General features: G+C 44.5%; 2 protein-coding genes across 9 annotated transcripts in view; one reads left to right on the forward strand and one right to left on the reverse strand.

Annotated features, from left to right (window-relative positions):
* Positions 1 to 14,595, forward strand: part of mnta (MAX network transcriptional repressor a) — a 29,690-nt gene extending 15,095 nt beyond the window's left edge. For all 3 annotated transcript variants that reach the window (XM_045724548.1, XM_014214391.2, XM_014214390.2), the window contains 2 exons: positions 9,292 to 9,484; positions 12,122 to 14,595. In XM_045724548.1, coding sequence (XP_045580504.1) covers positions 9,292 to 9,484; positions 12,122 to 12,906 — 978 coding nt within the window. In that variant the 3' untranslated portion in view covers positions 12,907 to 14,595. The remainder of the gene's footprint in view (positions 1 to 9,291; positions 9,485 to 12,121) is intronic.
* A 792-nt stretch (positions 14,596 to 15,387) lies between these two features.
* Positions 15,388 to 22,766, reverse strand: part of LOC106612835 (septin-4) — an 83,615-nt gene continuing 76,236 nt past the window's right edge. For all 6 annotated transcript variants that reach the window (XM_014214399.2, XM_014214402.2, XM_014214400.2 and 3 more), the window contains 6 exons: positions 22,233 to 22,350; positions 21,883 to 21,984; positions 21,260 to 21,356; positions 19,211 to 19,373; positions 18,878 to 18,977; positions 15,388 to 17,219 (listed from right to left, as the gene is read on the reverse strand). In XM_014214399.2, coding sequence (XP_014069874.1) covers positions 17,151 to 17,219; positions 18,878 to 18,977; positions 19,211 to 19,373; positions 21,260 to 21,356; positions 21,883 to 21,984; positions 22,233 to 22,350 — 649 coding nt within the window. In that variant the 3' untranslated portion in view covers positions 15,388 to 17,150. The remainder of the gene's footprint in view (positions 17,220 to 18,877; positions 18,978 to 19,210; positions 19,374 to 21,259; positions 21,357 to 21,882; positions 21,985 to 22,232; positions 22,351 to 22,766) is intronic.

The following is a 22,766-nucleotide window of genomic DNA, read 5'->3' on the forward strand; positions in this document are numbered from 1 at the left end:
CATCCTAAAGTAGTTATTTGGGGCTATTTCCAGTAAAATGCAACTTTTTGTTTTCTATTCCAACTTGGGACCCAGTGAGAAGATGATAAAGGGTTACGGTTATTGACAATCACCACAAACGCTAGTCAGAAGACCAGTGTCCCCAATCACCACAAACGCTAGTCAGAAGACCAGTCTCCCCAATCACCACAAACGCTAGTCAGAAGACCAGTGTCCCCAATCACCACAAACGCTAGTCAGAAGACCAGTGTCCCCAATCACCACAAACGCTAGTCAGAAGACCAGTGTCCCCAAGCCTGATTAGCTAGCGCCGTGCACTGAAGGAGTGGCTTTTCCGTAACGTGGTTGGCTGCCTGCTGCTCACGCAGATAGCCTAGCGCAATCTGTCTCGGCAGTGCTGCAAAAGTGAGACAGTGAGTACAGCCTGCCCCCCCCCCCTGCCGTTACTCTCCCTCCCTCTTGGTCTCCCCTCTCTGCGGGGCCATGTGCTCAGCACCTGCATTGCATGTCACGCCGCCTGAGCGGTGTTTATACACACACACACACACACACACACGGCCCAGTCCTGCTCTACTTTCTTTCACGCAGAGGCCCCACTACTCCTCTAAGGAAAGAAGGGGGAAGGGAGGGAGTCATGTTTGTCACGTGTGAATGAAACAAAAGCTAATTGTAACCCTGTCTCCCTCTCCCTTTCTCCCCTCTTCCCTTGGCGTAGCATGGACGGCCTTGTTGTCGCTGCAGGGCTCGTTCTGTGTTTAAGGATGGTAGGGACTTAGTAGTGGGTGGATCAATACAGGCTGACACTGAAGAGGTGCTGCCATGCTTTCTCTGGGGTCTGGTCATGTGTCTGTAGTGTCCATCTGTGGTTGTTGGCCTGTTTATCAGGTACACGGTTTTTATCTAGTCTCACCCTAGCTGTTGCTGTGTGTTCTCTGTTCTTGAATGGGGACGAGGGGCAGCTATCCTTGCTGTGTAGACTGTGATAGTAGTACAGATTGCCTTGCAGAGTGTTTGCCTGTCTTCAAGGACAGTATAGAACAGCCGTACCGATGGCAACTACAGCTAGTATAGCAAGCAGATCGAGGTGGGTTAATGGCTAGAAGCAGCTAGCTACTAGATGGCATAGTGACTGAGGTGGGGCCATAGTCATTGTATCAGTGAGCTCAGTGGGTCTGGGTGTTTTGTAGGGCAGTAAGTAGCACATACAGCATCTCTCTCCCTATCTGTCGCTCTCTCTCTCTGTCTGAGTCATAGCACTAGGCACATACAGCATCTCTCTCTCTGTCTGAGTCATAGCACTAGGCACATACAGCATCTCTCTCTCTCGCGCTCTCTCTCTGAGTCATAGCACTAGGCACATACAGCATCTCTCTCTCTCGCGCTCTCTCTCTCTGAGTCATAGCACTAGGCACATACAGCTGTGGCCCACATAATTCCACCGTATGTGTTCATGAGCATGCTTGTAAAGACATGCCCCCACACTCGCATTCACATACAACTGTCTCTGTTAGTGTTGGCTTTATGCCTGCATTCTGCAACTGTTGTTTTAACGTTGTTATAGCATTGTTTATTTGGTCGCTGATGTATGTTTCTGATGCCTTTTTTAATATTCTACCATGGTACAGCTGGCACACTGGGACAATGTGCTGCTTATCACCTGACGGGTTGCCAAGGAAACAATGGCGGTTTTCAGCTGTTGCCGTGACAACAAATGGGGGGACTCCAGTATTTCATTCGCTGAGACGAGGAATGCAGACAGGTCTGCGAGTAGAGGGTGGGGTTGGGGGTAGAGGGGATCTGATTGGAGCAGAGTGCTGTCGGTGGTAAAGACCAACCAGACCGGCTGGATAAGACACACACCTCCCTCTGAGGTCTTTCTAGGATAAATAGGTGACTCACCACCAGCCACTCAGGGGAGTCTGCAGCAGTACGCCTTCTACTGGACTGATAGAGCCATAAACAACACCAGACTGGCTGTCATAATTCTACTGGACTGATAGAGCCTTAAACAACACCAGACTGGATGTCATAATTCTACTGGACTGATAGAGCCTTAAACAACACCAGACTGGCTGTCATAATTCTACTGGACTGATAGAGCCTTAAACAACACCAGACTGGATGTCATAATTCTACTGGACTGATAGAGCCTTAAACAACACCAGACTGGATGTCATAATTCTACTGGACTGATAGAGCCTTAAACAACACCAGACTGGATGTCATAATTCTACTGGACTGATAGAGCCTTAAACAACACCAGACTGGATGTCATAATTCTACTGGACTGATAGAGCCTTAAACAACACCAGACTGGATGTCATAATTCTACTGGACTGATAGAGCCTTAAACAACACCAGACTGGATGTCATAATTCTACTGGACTGATAGAGCCTTAAACAACACCAGACTGGATGTCATAATTCTACTGGACTGATAGAGCCTTAAACAACACCAGACTGGATGTCATAATTCTACTGGACTGATAGAGCCTTAAACAACACCAGACTGGATGTCATAATTCTACTGGACTGATAGAGCCTTAAACAACACCAGACTGGCTGTCATAATTCTACTGGACTGATAGAGCCTTAAACAACACCAGACTGGATGTCATAATTCTACTGGACTGATAGAGCCTTAAACAACACCAGACTGGCTGTCATAATTCTACTGGACTGATAGAGCCTTAAACAACACCAGACTGGCTGTCATAATTCTACTGGACTGATAGAGCCTTAAACAACACCAGACTGGCTGTCATAATTCTACTGGACTGATAGAGCCTTAAACAACACCAGACTGGATGTCATAATTCTACTGGACTGATAGAGCCTTAAACAACACCAGACTGGCTGTCATAATTCTACTGGACTGATAGAGCCTTAAACAACACCAGACTGGCTGTCATAATTCTACTGGACTGATAGAGCCTTAAACAACACCAGACTGGCTGTCATAATTCTACTGGACTGATAGAGCCTTAAACAACACCAGACTGGATGTCATAATTCTACTGGACTGATAGAGCCTTAAACAACACCAGACTGGATGTCATAATTCTACTGGACTGATAGAGCCTTAAACAACACCAGACTGGATGTCATAATTCTACTGGACTGATAGAGCCTTAAACAACACCAGACTGGATGTCATAATTCTACTGGACTGATAGAGCCTTAAACAACACCAGACTGGATGTCATAATTCTACTGGACTGATAGAGCCTTAAACAACACCAGACTGGCTGTCATAATTCTACTGGACTGATAGAGCCTTAAACAACACCAGACTGGCTGTCATAATTCTACTGGACTGATAGAGCCTTAAACAACACCAGACTGGATGTCATAATTCTACTGGACTGATAGAGCCTTAAACAACACCAGACTGGCTGTCATAATTCTACTGGACTGATAGAGCCTTAAACAACACCAGACTGGCTGTCATAATTCTACTGGACTGATAGAGCCTTAAACAACACCAGACTGGATGTCATAATTCTACTGGACTGATAGAGCCTTAAACAACACCAGACTGGATGTCATAATTCTACTGGACTGATAGAGCCTTAAACAACACCAGACTGGATGTCATAATTCTACTGGACTGATAGAGCCTTAAACAACACCAGACTGGATGTCATAATTCTACTGGACTGATAGAGCCTTAAACAACACCAGACTGGATGTCATAATTCTACTGGACTGATAGAGCCTTAAACAACACCAGACTGGCTGTCATAATTCTACTGGACTGATAGAGCCTTAAACAACACCAGACTGGATGTCATAATTCTACTGGACTGCATAGAGCATTAAACAACACCAGACTGGCTGTCATAATTCTACTGGACTGATAGAGCCTTAAACAACACCAGACTGGCTGTCATAATTCTACTGGACTGATAGAGCCTTAAACACACACCAGACTGGCTGTCATAATTCTACTGGACTGATAGAGCCTTAAACAACACCAGACTGGATGTCATAATCTACTGGACTGATAGAGCCTTAAACAACACCAGACTGGCTGTCATAATTCTACTGGACTGATAGAGCCTTAAACAACACCAGACTGGCTGTCATAATTCTACTGGACTGATAGAGTCATTAAACAACACCAGACTGGCTGTCATAATTCTACTGGACTGATAGAGCCTTAAACAACACCAGACTGGATGTCATAATTCTACTGGACTGATAGAGCCTTAAACAACACCAGACTGGATGTCATAATTCTACTGGACTGATAGAGCCTTAAACAACACCAGACTGGATGTCATAATTCTACTGGACTGATAGAGCCTTAAACAACACCAGACTGGCTGTCATAATTCTACTGGACTGATAGAGCCTTAAACAACACCAGACTGGCTGTCATAATTCTACTGGACTGATAGAGCCTTAAACAACACCAGACTGGATGTCATAATTCTACTGGACTGATAGAGCCTTAAACAACACCAGACTGGATGTCATAATTCTACTGGACTGATAGAGCCTTAAACAACACCAGACTGGATGTCATAATTCTACTGGACTGATAGAGCCTTAAACAACACCAGACTGGATGTCATAATTCTACTGGACTGATAGAGCCTTAAACAACACCAGACTGGATGTCATAATTCTACTGGACTGATAGAGCCTTAAACAACACCAGACTGGCTGTCATAATTTTTTTAACTCAGCGCTGCCCTAACATTTCAACCAAGACAGAATGACAGACTATAGGCTGCATAGTGTCATCACACACACACACACTCTACCTGTCCTATAGGCTGCATAGTGTCATCACACACACACACACTCTACCTGTCCTATAGGCTGCATAGTGTCATCACACACACACACACTCTACCTGTCCTATAGGCTGCATAGTGTCATCACACACACACACTCTACCTGTCCTATAGGCTGCATAGTGTCATCACACACACACACACTCAACCTGTCCTATAGGCTGCATAGTGTCATCACACACACTCTACCTGTCCTATAGGCTGCATAGTGTCATCACACACACACACACTCTACCTGTCCTATAGGCTGCATAGTGTCATCACACACACACACACTCTACCTGTCCTATAGGCTGCATAGTGTCATCACACACACACACTCTACCTGTCCTATAGGCTGCATAGTGTCATCACACACACACACACTCTACCTGTCCTATAGGCTGCATAGTGTCATCACACACACACACACTCTACCTGTCCTATAGGCTGCATAGTGTCATCACACACACACACACTCTACCTGTCCTATAGGCTGCATAGTGTCATCACACACTCTACCTGTCCTATAGGCTGCATAGTGTCATCACACCACACACTCTACCTGTCCTATAGGCTGCATAGTGTCATCACACACACACACTCTACCTGTCCTATAGGCTGCATAGTGTCATCACACACACACACTCTACCTGTCCTATAGGCTGCATAGTGTCATCACACACACACACTCTACCTGTCCTATAGGCTGCATAGTGTCATCACACACACACACTCTACCTGTCCTATAGGCTGCATAGTGTCATCACACACACACACTCTACCTGTCCTATAGGCTGCATAGTGTCATCACACACTCTACCTGTCCTATAGGCTGCATAGTGTCATCACACACACACTCTACCTGTCCTATAGGCTGCATAGTGTCACCACACACACACTCTACCTGTCCTATAGGCTGCATAGTGTCACCACACACACACTCTACCTGTCCTATAGGCTGCATAGTGTCATCACACACACACTCTACCTGTCCTATAGGCTGCATAGTGTCATCACACACACACTCTACCTGTCCTATAGGCTGCATAGTGTCATCACACATGTAGACTAGACAGGTCATGTATAGTAAGGAATAGGGTTTGTGTGCGTGACAGCAGAGCATCCTATCTAATCCTGACTGAAGACCTGACATCTATTTATACTTCCATACTGTACAGTAATTGTAGAATGTATACCTAGCCACACCTACCAGCTACATTATACACATTTACAGGAAGTCCAGGTCTGTGAGCACACAGCTTTATGGCTCTGTCATAGATGAGTCCAGCCTTTTTTAGCCTTGTCCTGATTGGCTAGCCGTGATTCTAGTCCTTTTAGCCTTGTTCTGATTGGTTAGTCATGATTCTGGTTGATTGGCTAGTTGTTATTCTAGTCTTCTTAGCCTCCTGACTGGCTAGTCATGATTCCATAGTCTTCTGAACCTAGTCGTAATTGGGCAATACCCTTTGAGGAGGGAGAGTGAAACATAAAGTCAATATAAAGGTTTTGTGTCCCGGCAGACTCCATCACGGTGTTCTTCCTAGTTGTTTTCCGTCTCCCAGGCAGACCGACAGATGGTATAATCTCTCTATCCTCTTACAGACCTGCCCCGCCCACTACAGCCTGTTTTGTCAGGCCTGTGACACCTGACCAGAAAAGATGAACTAGGTCAGAGAGCCACTGCCCAGCACTTCCCTCTTTCCATACTCCCTCCCTCTATCCAGGTCTCTGTCTGTTCTTCCTTTCACACAGTTGTGCTCCCTGCCTGGTCATGATGCTGGCTGTAATGTTAATGTCTGTGTTGCCAAAGGAAGCAACAGACATGGACATTTTCAGACATGGAAATGGCTCGCCCAAGACTTTCTTTTAGGCTGCTGTCGGTCCTATGAAATAGTTGTGAGTAGTAAATTAGTGTCCATTTGTTTAAAACGATGGGAGGGGCCCGCATAAGGAGGCATGCACACAGTTGATTCTAACAACTGTAGTGTCACACTCAGTACTACTTCGTTTTTCCACGGTGGAATTTCCTCTGCTTCTCTGGAATCCGACGTTTCTGGTCCTGGTACAAGTCTCAGCCATGAATGGCTCCAGTCTGGCCGGGCTTTGCTTTCCTCTGCTAATCTCCCCGTTTAGACACACACACTGCTCGTCCCTCTGTTTAAATGGCTATATGACGCTCCCATAAACATGAATGCAGCAGGAAGCCAGTTGCTCAACTCCACTCAGTCTACCGTGGAAGTGAAGGAGATGCAGTAGTGACTCATAATGACCTTCTGAAGAAACATTATCTAGACGGTACATTATCTATCAACTGTTGTAAACACTCAGGATGTGGCTGTGGTGTTGTTTTGACGGTAATATAACATGTTTTCTGTACAGGGAGAGAGAAGGATCTGTTGGTCAGAGCATATAGCCCTGTCTCAATGGAGGCCGGGTCAGGAAGTAGTATTTGTGTTATTATTGGTTGTGTGATGTACTGTAACAGTATAAAGAATAAGCTGATAAGGGGTGGCTTGTTTGTCATGTTGATGAGAAGAGAAAAATGGTTTATGCAAGTGGTCCCCGCGGCTGTTGAGTTCTGGATAGCAGATGTTTTTTATTAGAGCTTACTTTACATGAACGCAAATGGTATATCATATATATATATATATATATATATACTGCTCAAAAAAAGAAAGGTAACACTAAAATAACACATCCTAGATCTGAATGAAAGAAATAATCTTATTAAATACTTTTTTCTTTACAGAGTTGAATGTGCTGACAACAAAATCACACAAATAATCAGTGGAAATCCAATTTATCAACCCATGGAGGTCTGGATTTGGAGTCACACTCAAAATTAAAGTGGAAAACCACACTACAGGCTGATCCAACTTTGATGTAATGTCCTTAAAACAAGTCAAAATGAGGCTCCGTTGTGTGTGTGGCCTCCACGTGCCTGTATGACCTCCCTACAACATCTGGGCATGCTCCTGATGAGGTGGCGGATGGTCTCCTGAGGGATCTCCTCCCAGACCTGGACTAAAGCATCCGCCAACTCCTGGACAGTCTGTGGTGCAACGTGGCGTTGGTGGATGGAGCGAGACATGATGTCCCAGATGTGCTCAATTGGACTCAGGTCTGGGGAACGGGCGGGCCAGTCCATAGCATCAATGCCTTCCTCTTGCAGGAACTGCTGACACACTCCAGCCACATGAGGTCTAGCATTGTCTTGCATTAGGAGGAACCCAGGGCCAACCGCACCAGCATATGGTCTCACAAGGGGTCTGAGGATCTCATCTCGGTACCTAATGGCAGTCAGGCTACCTCTGGCGAGCACATGGAGGGCTGTGCGGCCCCCCAAAGAAATGCCACCCCACACCATGACTGACCCACCGCCAAACGGGTCATGCTGGAGGATGCTGCAGGCAGCAGAACGTTCTCCACGGCGTCTCCAGACTCTGTCACGTCTGTCACGTGCTCTGTGTGAACCTGCTTTCATCTGTGAAGAGCACAGGGCGCCAGTGGCGAATTTGCCAATCTTGGTGTTCTCTGGCAAATGCCAAACGTCCTGCACGGTGTTGGGCTGTAAGCACAACCCCCACCTGTGGACGTCGGGCCCTCATACCACCCTCATGGAGTCTGTTTCTGACCGTTTGAGCAGACACATGCACATTTGTGGCCTGCTGGAGGTCATTTTGCAGGGCTCTGGCAGTGCTTCTCCTGCTCCTCCTTGCACAAAGGCGGAGGTAGCGGTCCTGCTGCTGGGTTGTTGCCCTCCTACGGCCTCCTCCACGTCTCCTGATGTACTGGCCTGTCTCCTGGTAGCGCCTCCATGCTCTGGACACTACGCTGACAGACACAACAAACCTTCTTGCCACAGCTCGCATTGAAGTCCCATCCTGGATGAGCTGCACTACCTGAGCCACTTGTGTGGGTTGTAGACTCCGTCTCATGCTACCACTAGAGTGAAAGCACCGCCAGCATTCAAAAGTGACCAAAACATCAGCCAGGAAGCATAGGAACTGAGAAGTGGTCTGTGGTCCCCACCTGCAGAACCACTCCTTTATTGGGGGTGTCTTGCTAATTGCCTGTAATTTCCACCTGTTGTCTATTCCATTTGCACAACAGCATGTGACATTTATTGTCAATCAGTGTTGCTTCCTAAGTGGACAGTTTGATTTCACAGAAGTGTGATTGACTTGGAGTTACATTGTGTTGTTTAAGTGTTCCCTTTATTTTTTTGAGCAGTGTATTATGAAGGGGTAAACTCTGTGTACACATTGATGACCGATGATATTTGGAATAGTCTCCAGCCAAGAGTGAAAATGTGGATATTACTGGCTCTATTGAAGAACTTGTGTGGAACATGAAACTTCAGTTTAAAGTGATTATTATAATGAAATTGCAGAATGAAAGCAAGCTCTCTGAAGTATTTCATTGTCCTATTTATGTGTGTGTGTGTGTGTGTGTGTGTGTGTGTGTTTTGAACTGTACTGAGCCCTCTTCCTCTGTCTTACAGACGTTAAAGCGCAAGGAGAAGGAGTATGAGCATGAGATGGAGAGACTGGCGCGGGAGAAGATCGCTACTCAGCAGCGATTGGCTGAGCTGAAGAACGAGCTGAGCCAATGGATGAACGTCATGGAGATCGACCGTGTTCTCAGACAGACATTTCAGCCAGACGACGACCAGGCTTCTACCTCTACTGCCTCAGGTACGCTCAATCAGTCAAGTTCATTTAGAAAGCCGTTTATAAATAAATAATGACACTAAACGGTTGTCACCAAGTACTTTACAGTAATCATACTTGTAACGTGTACCTGGGTCTTTCACAGCTGTTGATAATTCATTGATGATAATCTGCCTTTTTTTTTCTTCTTCATGTCATTACATGAAACCTCTTGGATGTAAAGTCCCCTGTTTTGGAAACCTGTGTGGGTCTGGTACCGGGTCCTACCGACATCTTCGCTTATAAATCCATCTATGGATGCATTGAGCGGTAGCCTTGACTCTCACGGACACAGGACTATCTATTTTTTGCCTGTGTGAAGCAGGATGTGATATCTGACACCACTTGAAGCTGGGATGTCCCACCTACTGTTTCATTCGCTCTTCCAACTGTCCATCAACTCCTGGCGGAACCCCGTGCCACAGCCACTAACAATGTATATTCCTGGAATCCATACATTATAGCACAGCAGGAGAGTGGTTTGTCCCTGTAGCACATTCCAAGATCGATTTATAGCCAGTAATCCAAAATAGTTCATAGATTTTAAACTAAATTATTTCTGTTTGTTGTAGACGGACAAGATTAATATGAGCTGAAAGGCGTGTTCCTGACGAGTTCAGGAAGCTAAGCTAGAGGTCTGTGAAGTTCACAGGGATGGGGGCGGACCTTTTGATCGAGAGACCTTTAGAAAATATTTTCTCTCAGACTGAACATAGACATATGTATTTTACAGTTATAAGGTGAAGTCCTATAGTTTGTAATTTGATTATACTATATTTAGAAAGCATGTCATTTCAAGCCTTATTCATAGTTTTGTTGAATAGGAAATAAATAACATATTTCATAATTGTATCATTTGTACTCTGTGCTTGACCTTGTGTCCTCAAGTGACTACACCTCAGCAATTTATAACATATTTTACCAGAAAGGTGAGATATGAACCTTTCTTGGCGTATGCAGCATTAGTTGTTTATGACCCTCATGATAAATAATAACTTTTGGGGATTACATTGTTACATTTACCTGATTTAAGATCTAAGGGGATCATAGCTATATTTAAAACATATGCTTAACCCTTTATCATGGTTGGTGTCTTGACTGATTTGTCCAAAATCGTGTGACATAAAACATTACAACCCCTGTCTGCCATTTTATACACCACTCATTATCATATATTAAGCATTAATCAGTTAAATTAGACATTGAACTTGAGTCCTGGATTTAACTGACAGTTTATTTTTTTGTATTGAGATCTCAGAAATGCAGTAACTACATGACATTTCCTTATGTTACGGGGTGAAAACACTTTTCACGGGCACAAATCCAAAATAACGTATGCGTTGCAAAATGTAATGCTTCTAACTGGAAGAGTCCCCTCACCTTGATTCTATCATTAACGTGGTTCTTCAATAATTACGCATAATACTTGTTGGATGTGAATTTGGTGTCCAGCTGATTTCTTACTCTGATATTGTCACACATCTGATCTGGGAAGGAATTTTCCAAAAGACAGTCGAGTGATTAACAGCTTTTGTGATGGTGCGTGCAGTGCAACAGCCGAAGTAAAGGTGATGAATGTCCAGAATATTTCTGTCTCATGCGATATGCCGGTGAAGACCGTTGTGCCTGGATCCACATTGGATCTAATATCCCTAGCGAATTGATGTCGATCGTTTGTCTGATTTACAGCAAGGTCCCGTTAGATTTAAAAGCGAAAGCATCAAGGTAATGAGTTTTTTTGTGCCTGGGATTAGACAGTCTACTCTGCGCAATTGTGTAGGATGGCCTATTGTGCAACACCCAACACTATTCCTATGAATTATTCTGGATATAATGATGACAAATTACATAGCCTAGTGGGCTTATTCATAATTTGATCTGGTAATGAAATGACATACGTTTTCATTTTCTATGTTAAACCTGCAGTTTTAAACAATACAAGGGGCTTGAAGTAGACTACATGAACTTGGCTTTCCATACAAATCCTTCCATTAAAAACACGTCAGATTTAATTCTATCGCTATTCATGGTTTTGCATCGGCCACATTGGATGCATGGCGATTTAATTTTTTTTTTTAAATAATTATGTAACCAATCTATTAAGACAGGTAATGTCTGCAATTCTCACATACTGTATTTTTGAATGTAATAATATCAAGGCCTAAAAATGCATTATTGGTAATGGCTTACTTTATGCATGGGGAGGGGTTCTATATTAGGCACTATATGTACATTTTATATAAATTGTATAACATTGAGGTCCTTGACAATTAGTGCTTGGAAAAAGTCCCTGAAAGTCTGACTTTAACTTGCTAATGAACCCTGCTTAAAGGATGTATAGTCCTGTTGTATTGTTGGAGTTATGGGCCAATTTGCATATTCACTTTCATTCCTCTAAGTACACATGTGGAACTTCATGAAAATCATTTTTGTTTCAAACCATTTAGAATTTGTTTCCCCCCAATGTCACCCATTGGCCCCATTATATATAGTAAGACCCATCTACACTTGTTCCTGCACAGTGTATAAGAATGTACAAAGCGATGAAATCTGAGATGTTATTTGCTTTTACAATCAAGGGTAAAGTTATTAACATGAGTGTTCTTTCTATCTGTGTCACAGAGGGTGAAGACATCATGGATGAGGAGAATGTTCCGACAGCCTTACCCACCATGCCTCAACAAGCCATACAGCCTGAGTTGTGCAAGACTGTGACTCCCATAACCCCCACCACCTCCAACCTCACCCAACACATCTCCAGCCAACACAAGGCCCAAATGTACCCCCAGCTTCACCCACACCTGCTGTCAGCCCTGCCTGTCTCAGCTACGTTCTCCACCCCAACATCCAGCATCATCACCACCACCCCTATCCAGGCCCTCCTATCGGCCCACACACACATCGTAACCTCCCCTAGCACCCTCTTCCCGGCCCACACACACATGGTGACCACCCCCGCTCACACACACATGGTAAAGGCCCCCAGCCTGCAGCCCACGGTCATCGCCCATGGCTCGGCTTCCCACGCCTCCGTCATCCAGGCCGTCAACCACGTCATCCAGGCCCAGACTTCATCTGGAGGAGCCAAGCACCTCACCCACCTAGCCCCCTCCTCCTCAGCCCCTATGCAGCTGGCCCCAGGGCACCACCACCACCAGCCCATCGGACACATCACCGTCCACCCTGTTACCCACCTGGGCCAGCACCATTTACCCACCATCTACCCCCAACCCGTGGCTATCACCCATACCCTCAATGGTACTGCCCCCAACCAGGGTACAACCACCATCATGGGAAAGCAGATGGGAGTTGGTGCCCAGGTGGTGGCACATCACCCACAGCTGCTGAACCCTGTAACTATGGTGACCATGCCCTCATTCCCCGTCAGCACTTTGAAGCTAGCCTGATTTCTGAACCAGGCCAGAGCCACCCTGAAGCTAGCCTGAGAACCAAGTACATGAACAGGCCACACCCACCCTGAGGTGGCCAGAGTCAGGCTGAAGTCGGAGACAGACCTGGACACCATCTGCCCTAGAGCAGACCAGCCGGACAGGAGCCAGCCCCAGAGCGAGGCAGGCACCAGGACTACTGTACTGACAAACAAACGTAAAAGTCTTCATACTGAACGCAAGACGCCGTTCTCATATTCACTGATGAATCACAAACTGCATTATTAACTAACCGGAGGCAGTACAGCTGTCTATAAGGAGTAACTCAGAACATTCCAAAAAGAAACTATAAAAAACATAAAGATCTTTATAATGGTTGAGGTAAAAGAGACTGTTGGGCTGAGTACGACTGCCTAGAGGATCATCTTGATGCTGTGTGATTTTTCTACAGGATGCAGTGGAGAGAATCACATATATACATTTTGTCTGGCCCTCTGTGTTCATACCTGCAGAACAGCAGCGTCAACCAATGTTGAAGGCAGTCAGACCTGCATATTTTCACTCAAGATCGGTTTTATATTTCTGCTACATGTATTCCACAGCCAAGAGTATTTAAAAACCACACTACAAATGACTGAGGGTGCCACTATCAAGCACCAAGGTATTTGATTTTTACAGAAGTCCACCACTAATGCCAGGGCATACATCTACAAATCATCTGAGTCTGATCTAGGATCTGTCCATATAATCTTATTATGATTTAAAAGGCTAAACTGATTCTAGACAAGCACTCCTACTCTGAGGCGCTTTGTGGATACGGGCCCTGATGTGTCCGTTCAGAAGGCAAAGCATCCAATTTCAGATGGGCTGAATCGGGGTCAGGGAGACAGGCAGTGTGTGATTGGTGGGTGTTGTTGGCGTGTCAGCTCTAACAACTAAGCACCATAAAGGAGCACATTGAGAATATGATTGCAGGGACCTCCCCCTCTACCCAGGCACATGGCTGTGGAGTGAAACCTAAAACATGGCCTGGCCTCGCCATACCATGTGCTTCCCTACTGCAGTACTGTCATATGGCTGCATGCTCCACAGACTCCCCCTGCTGGTAAAAACAAAAACTGCATGTAAAACAGACAATGGTCATTGAGCAGACTATTTTGTAATAACATGTATTCAGTGGATGTGGCCCAAGCAGGAATCCAACCCAAATGTCAGCATTCCCACCATGCACATATGAATCACGTGACGTAAAACTGACAATACTCAGTGACTACACATTGACTCATTAGTTTACTAATAGCAGAGCAGGAACCAGCATAGCAGGCACAAGCACTGCAAATTGTTCCAGGAGTATATATATCTGTATGTGTAATATAGTGAGGAATGTCTTGTTTGATTGTGTTGCAGCAGTGAACTTGTTAAAACAAAGGCCTTTGGCAGTGTCATGGTAGAGCATTTAAGTGAATGAGGCAGTTTGGGGTTAAACGACATGGTAGGGCAGTCATCTACGAAGCGCTGACATCTTATCCTCTTTCTCCACCAACCATATCTGGTATCCCTGGTCATCAGGCTGCCTGGTCATCATTTATCTAGATTCTCATGTTTGCCTTCCACTACACTTATGACGACCAGTGTAGCTGAGATTAAACTTAACTTCTAGCACTTTGATCTGCTACTTAACCACAATTAAACTGGTTTACAAATTTACATTAGTCTCTTGGTGTTTTTGCAAGTGGTGTCCCTCTTCACTTAATCTGAATATCTTTGTGTGTTTGTGAAAGGAACAGTGGACATGGTAGGAGTCTTCATATTATGCTCTGATCAAATATATTAAAACAGTTTTTGAATGGATTGTGTGTATAAGATTTCAGTTGCCTGTTTTTGCATGTAGATTGATTTGGGTTCATAGATTTTTATGCTAGCTGTTTTCTGGGTTAAGTACAGTACTGTAGCAGTGGTTCTCAGACTTCTTTCCACATTGTTGTCCCTTTTGGAAAGTTCTATATTGCCTGCACATTTTGGGTTGCATATAGATCTTATTGTCCATTATGTAAAAAGAGAAAATATTAATGCTTAAGATACTTAAATCTTATTCACATTTATAAAAACGTCTTGTGGTAGGCTCAATCAGCAACACTGTAGAAAATGTCAGATGCAGATTGTTTTATTACAATTCATTGAATCCTTTCTCTTCCACAATGACTTCATAAAGGCCCGGGTTCAATACGAGCACGCTTTGTCCAAAATGCAAGTTCCCTCGTTAGCAGAGCCCATATGTCGGCTTAATTGGTGCATTGTCCAAATTGGATTGAATCCCAGCTAAAGTTATTTATTAGATAAATATTCCCTAAAAGTAGTATGACAAAAAATGGGGGGGGAAAACATTTTCTACCCTTGCAATTTTGGACTGGGTCTCTAGGTGAATCTAAGCTTTGATGGCCAGGAGGAGGATAAACAAGCAAGTAAATAAATATAATTAATGTTGCTTACAAAGAGAAATACATCTGAAATAATATTTTATTCTCATTGAAACCAATTTTTCTGGCATATTCATACAAATCTAAAACATGTATCTTTATATCACTCATGACTTGTTCCTTGTGAATGACCTCATATTTGCACCTGAGGAAAATAAATACAGAACTATTCATCTTAACAAAAATTGTTTAAAGCCAAAATTCTTGTGGGGAAACGTGGGAGTGGAAAATACCTAAATGATAAGTAATTACATCATTTCTTGCTTTGACTGCACTATAACAAAACCATCCACTCAAACATATCTACTTAATGTACTTCAAGTGTACGTGCATACTTCCTGTCCACAATCAACATCAAGTCTAAGGAGTATATCAACCCATGAATGAAGGCTTGCTATGTCAGACATCTATAACATACGAGGCGATCCGGTCATTCTCTAACCCCTGACATCCGGCAGAATAAGGGCCTTATCCTGTCTGCTTGGTCCCCAGGCCAGCGTCTCTTGGCTGGCACATAAGTAGCTCAAGCCTGCTCTTTTCTCCTTTTGGGTGAGTTCAGTAAAACAAATTAAAAATTCTACGGGGAGTTACTGCCTGAACTTGTCCATTCGGGCCGGGATTCAGTCCGATCTCGGGTTTTAAAGGCAATGTTCCCCACGTTCGCGGAGATCCTATCACGTAAATGTGCATGTCAGCTCAATCTGAAATTGCCTTTAAAAGTCAATGTCTATAATCGGATTGAATCCCGGTCTAAGAACACACATTTTGGTTTTCGCTGCGAAAAGTTTGAACACGTCCCTGGAGAGCTGCAAGTCAACAATATTCCAGCAAACTCTCAATCTATCATTACAGATATCAGAACAGTAAGTAGTGGGTTTCCTTTTCAGTAAAATACAAGAATGAACAACCCATGTTTAAGCATGCTGGAACTGGAAACGAAGGAAACTAATTAGCCCTATTAACATACATCTGTCCAAAAACACAACAGTACTTCAGTAACATTTGTCATTCATTCCACAAGGAATTTCTCGCTATTCTGTGTAGCAATGCAAATAAAATAATTACAAGTGACAGATGCAATCCTGTAATTGTAGTAAAAAAAAGATTTACATTTGATATGTATGCCCATCTACAGTATTGACCTTTTAAAAATGCTCATGGGGAAAAATTGTGCATGACAAAAAAAATACAAATCTGGCAGGCCAACCTCCCTCAAAATATACCTTGTCTAGGTTGGTTAAGACCACACATCTAAACTTGTTACAATATAAACTTTCAAACACCTAGCAGAGGGACAGGACAACACATGCTCTACAGTCTACCCCTTTGTCAGGGGTTAGAGTTCACTAAGGAGAAACATCAAGGAACATTAGCCACAAACTGGAAGGCAAAAAGTTATCTTTTGACAAGACCACATATAAACTATGGGTGGAAGGCAGGCAGGGAGGACCCGGCCGTAACCCTGTAAGGACAAGCAGGTGGTTAGGTCTGTGCTGTGCGGACCGGCGTTGTGCTCTAGCAATGGCACCTGACAGGGGTGCCCGTTGTTACCGTTAGAGTTTCCACAACAGGTGTGGAGACGCAAGGCTTCCATGTTGTTAGAAGAAGAAAGTTCTCACCATGCCACCTCCTGTCTGAATGCCTCATGCCTGGTCTTGGATCAGTCTCTGATAGTGAGGGTTATTGACTAAATGAGGAGTGGTGGCTGTTGGGGTTGGATGAGCTGGAGTAGACAATGTTTGTGGACTAGAGTAAGAGTGGTACCCACCCTAGTAGTGGACTTGGTTAATAGGCCTCCTTTTGCGTGTGCATCTGTTCCTGGATCTTTGTGAGCATCTCTTGCATTCGCCGCAACTGTAGAGAGAAGAGAGGCCACTGTCAGTCAAACACCCTCAACATGCAGCAATACAAACCAAACACCAGAATGAAGTGGGGACTGGGGAGATGCTCACAGGCTTTAGAACCTCATACCAACTTATTACTTCCATGTGAGTGTACCAATAACCAAGCCATACCAATCACAACAAAGCCAGCTATGTGACAACAGATCAATATGATTCCCCATACCAGTCTACTCTCACCAGACTATCAGATTGTTAAGTCATATTGATGGATTCCTATAATGCGAAACACTACTTCTGCATTTGCACAGATCTCACCGTCTCAGAACACTAGAAATGCTGAAGTAGTGATTGCCAACATTTCATGACTGCAATGTAGGTGGCCTGGAACGCAACCATTACTTTCACATGACTGCACCAATAACCAAGCCCTATCCAATCACAACCAAGCCAAAAGTGCTGACAGACAACCGATCGATACAATTTGCCACCCCAGTCTATTCTGTCTTCAGACCATGTGACCTGATGATGGATGCGTGTGTTCATTCATGTATACAGTCCAGGTGGCCTGGAACACGCCCATTACTTCTACGTCACTGCACCAATGACCAAGCCCTATCCAATGACCATCAAGCCAGTGGAGAACAACTGATTGATCCGATTTGCCACCCCATTCGCTCTGTCTGGAGACCACGTAAACGAGCCTGGTGACTGTGTGTGACTGTGTGTTCAGTCAAGTACACACATTCATTTTGGTAATTACTACATGTAAAGCCTGTTAATTCAATACTGTGATATGCAGTAGGAGTGAGAAAGATATGGTGCTTGCAGACACGCATTTGCCCTGTTTAGCATCCCCCCCCCCCCCCAATCCCACACACATCAAAATAGGATGAAATTATGGCGACAGTTTTGTATTCACAACGTTTTAATAATGGAAAGGGTTACATACCAAAAACTAGGAAAAAACTGAAAATAATGTATTAGTTTTTAATGGCTCAAGTCTTTCAGGGGGGAATCTACCTTGATTTTTGCGTAAATGATGCACTGATATCAATAAAAGAGCTGTGCCAAAACTCAAGTTGCGCACATGGGTCACAGGGTATCATAATCTCAGGTTAGGTCATTTTTGTTGAGGTAGTGTTAACCTTAAAGAACTTCATCAGCTTTTAATCATAAATAAATAAATAAATAAATAATTAGATGAAATTGACACCATGGTGCTTTCGGACAGGGACAAACTGAAACAGTGAGAAAAGAACCAGGGCTTCTTTCCATCTACACCACTACTCTACCCAGGCAATGCGACCTGGCATATTATATTCTACAGCCAGACCTGGGTTCAAATACTATTTGAATATAAAACATTATTTGTACCCAGATCTAGTCTAGTCTTCTCCTACAGTTCATGTGTATCCCAGGGCTGGGTGCTGTTGTAGGGGCCGACTGTCACCCCTAACCCCTTACCCTTCCTCAAACCAGACCACCATCATCCCACCTGACCGGGGTCTTCAGGGGCACCTGCATGTATGGATGGAATGTATATACTGTATGACTGACAGCCTGGAGGACTCAGGAGGCCTCAGGTTCAGACCCTGGGTCTAGGCCCGGGTCAGAGTGGGGTTCTAGAGTTGGGTCTGAGTGCTCATCGTGCTCTGAGTGTCGTGGTACCTCTTCGTCTTTCTCTCGGATTAGCTTCTCCGTCTCTGTGTCTGTGGTACTTGGTATCACAGGGATCGGGAAGTCTGTGCCGCTCTCCCTGGTTAGTTTACTACAGGAGTGAAGAAAGACAATATGCTTAACAGTATGTGGGTGTATATATATATATATGTTGTTAGAGTTTGTGACTTTATGTTAGTGTGAATTGTACTTGAGCTACATTATGTTTGTATAGGAGTAACAATACGTGCAGCATTAAGATACCTGATCGAAGCTATAAACAACATATGAGTGACAGTGTATGAGCGCGTGTGTGTGTGTGTGTGTGTGTGTGTGTGTCCGTACTTGCGGTTGCGTTCCTTCACCACCATGCGGGTCATGCTCTGAATGCAGTGAGCCCTGTAGTTCTCATAGTGGGTCTCCCGTGTCACATCCTTCAGGTCCTGCATGTGTGTCCTCACCAACATGTTCCTCAGCTTCACAAAGTCACAGTGCGCCGAGTTCTCCACTGTCAAGAGTAACAGAGAGTGTTAGGTTAGGGCAGTGTTTCCCTAAACCTTGCATGCCCACATCCCGGTTCAACCCTAACCCTAGTCTTCAACCACTACCCTAACCATTACCCTAACCCTAGTCTACAACCACTACCCTAACCCTAGGTCTTCAACCATTACCCTAACCCTAGTCTACAACCACTACCCTAACCCTAGGTCTTCAATCACTACCCTAACCATTACCCTAACCCTAGTCTACAACCACTACCCTAACCATTACCCTAACACTAGTCTACAACCACTACCGTAACCCTAGGTCTTCAACCACTACCCTAACCCTAGTCTTCAACCACTACCCTAGTCTTCAACCATTACCCTAACCCTAGTCTACAACCACTACCCTAGTCTTCAACCACTACCCTAACCATTACCCTAACCCTAGTCTACAACCACTACCCTAGTCTTCAACCACTACCCTAATCCTAGTCTTCAACCACTACCCTAACCCTAGCCTACAACCACTACCCTAACCCTAGCCTACAACCACTACCCTAACCATTACCCTAACACTAGTCTACAACCACTACCCTAACCATTACCCTAACACTAGTCTACAACCACTACCCTAACCCTAGGTCTTCAAACACTACCCTAATCTACAACCACTACCCTAACCCTAGGTCTACAACCACTACCCTAGTCTTCAACCACTACCCTAACCATTACCCTAACACTAGTCTACAACCACTACCCTAACCCTAGTCTTCAACCACTACCCTAACCATTACCCTAACCCTAGTCTACAACCACTACCCTAACCATTACCCTAACCCTAGTCTACAACCACTACCCTAGTCTTCAACCACTACCCTAACCATTACCCTAACCCTAGTCTACAACCACTACCCTAACCCTAGTCTTCAACCACTACCCTAACCCTAGTCTTCAACCACTACCCTAACCCTAGTCTTCAACCACTACCCTAACCATTACCCTAACCCTAGTCTACAACCACTACCCTAGTCTTCAACCACTACCCTAACCATTACCCTAACCCTAGTCTTCAACCACTACCCTAACCCTAGTCTTCAACCACTACCCTAACCCTAGTCTTCAACCACTACCCTAGTCTTCAACCACTAGTCTACAACCACTACCCTAACCCTAGTCTACAACCACTACCCTAACCCTAGTCTTCAACCACTACCCTAACCCTAGTCTTCAACCACTACCCTAACCCTAGTCTTCAACCACTACCCTAACCATTACCCTAACCCTAGTCTACAACCACTACCCTAGTCTTCAACCACTACCTTAACCATTACCCTAACCCTAGTCTTCAACCACTACCCTAACCCTAGTCTTCAACCACTACCCTAACCATTACCCTAACCCTAGTCTTCAACCACTACCCTAACCCTAGTCTTCAACCACTACCCTAACCCTAGTCTTCAACCACTACCCTAACCCTAGTCTTCAACCACTACCCTAACCCTAGTCTTCAACCACTACCCTAACCATTACCCTAACCCTAGTCTACAACCACTACCCTAACCACAACCCTAGTCTACAACCACTACCCTAACCCTAGTCTACAACCACTACCCTAACCCTAGTCTACAACCACTACCCTAGTCTTCAACCACTACCCTAACCATTACCCTAACCCTAGTCTTCAACCACTACCCTAACCATTACCCTAACCCTAGTCTACAACCACTACCCTAACCACAACCCTAGTCTACAACCACTACCCTAACCACAACCACTACCCTAACCACAACCACTACCCTAACCACAACCCAAACCACAACCCAAACCACAACCCTAACCCTAGCTTCATGTCCACATCCCAGTTCAACTCTAACATAAGACCCCGACACACAATAACTAACAGGGTTACCTTCCACGATGCCCCAGGGATAAAGACGACCCCGGACCCTCTTGCCTTTGGCCTCCACCACCGTGTTGCTGCCGATCACCGCAAACGGTATACTGTCCTGGAGGAGGGAGACAGAGCAAGAGAGGTGAATATGAATAAAGTACAAAGCGGGAGGAATATATATCTGTGGTTATGATGAGGTAATGCAGTCAGTGGAAAACGCTGCATTGCAGATCTACCCATTTCTCTCTCTCCCCCCCTACTTGGAATGGACAGAGCACACTGTCAGGGCACATGAGGTCACAGTCACAGCTCTATGAGGGGGAGAGACTGAGACACCATTTATCTACCAAAATGACATTCTGGCCTGTCCTGGCTGCACAGCTACAGCCTGCCCTCTAATGCATGGGTGCACAGAGATGAACAGAATTCACAAACAGATGACTTTAAGGCTGTGTGCTCAATAATAACATGGTTACGGACATCATCTGTAATCTGGGTTTCCTAACCCAGCATTCCTGTATTGCAGACAGGTTGTTTATGATGACTAGTGTCCTTTAGGTTGCCATACTTCCTCAACTAGTGATATGAGGTTGCCATACTTCCTCAACTAGTGATATGAGGTTTGGATAAATGTGGTTCACCTTGAGTTCCTGATCCTGCTGTTTGAAGTCCTCATCCTCATCAGAGTCACAGTCTGGGAACTGGTAGATCTTAATCCCATACTGCTGGATCTCCTCTCGGATCTACAGGAAGATGGAGGGAGGGAGGGACAGAGAGAAGAGGAGGAGAACATTCAACTGTTTCAAATCCTGTGATTGAGGATGGACAAAAGAACAAGGAGCAAAAACAAATCCATCAAAACAGTCACCTGGAAATAAAAATATGTTTCAGAAATTTGCTGAAACCAATGTCCCCTGTCCATTTCTTATTTGTACAGAGCCATGGTATTCAGACAAGCAGACACAGATAGAAAAGCCAGTTAGTGGCTTGCCTTGAATTTCTTTTTCTTGACCTCGGTGGGTGTGAGTGTATCTGCCTTGGCCAGGATGGGCACAATGTTGACCTTCTCATGAAGGGCCTTCATAAACTCCACATCCAGAGGCCTCAGACTGAGACAGATACAAGACAACAAGATATGACATACATTTTTAGTAATTTAGCAGACTAAATGACCAGAGCAACTTAGAATTAGGGACAACAAGTCAACACTGAGAAAACAACCAAAACACACTGTACATGTGGAAACATGGGCATAGACAACACTGACAAAATTTGGATATGGTTAAGAGATAATTACGGTAATCCAAATGAAGGTAATCCTCATAAACCATATTTTCAAGGATTGTAGTAGTATCTAATATTGGTCAGCAGAGGGAGTTGTTTCCTTATTACAGGTTTGCAGCAGTGCTTAAGCGCTAATGACTGTGCTCAAGATTTTTCCTTTCAGTGAACACAGCGGAGTAAAACAGACAGTAAGCTCAGAAAAAAGTACTGCATCAGCATTTACACCGACGATTGGAGAGAA

This window comes from Salmo salar, chromosome ssa09, assembly GCF_905237065.1.
Source record: "Salmo salar chromosome ssa09, Ssal_v3.1, whole genome shotgun sequence".
Classification (NCBI taxonomy): domain Eukaryota; kingdom Metazoa; phylum Chordata; class Actinopteri; order Salmoniformes; family Salmonidae; genus Salmo; species Salmo salar.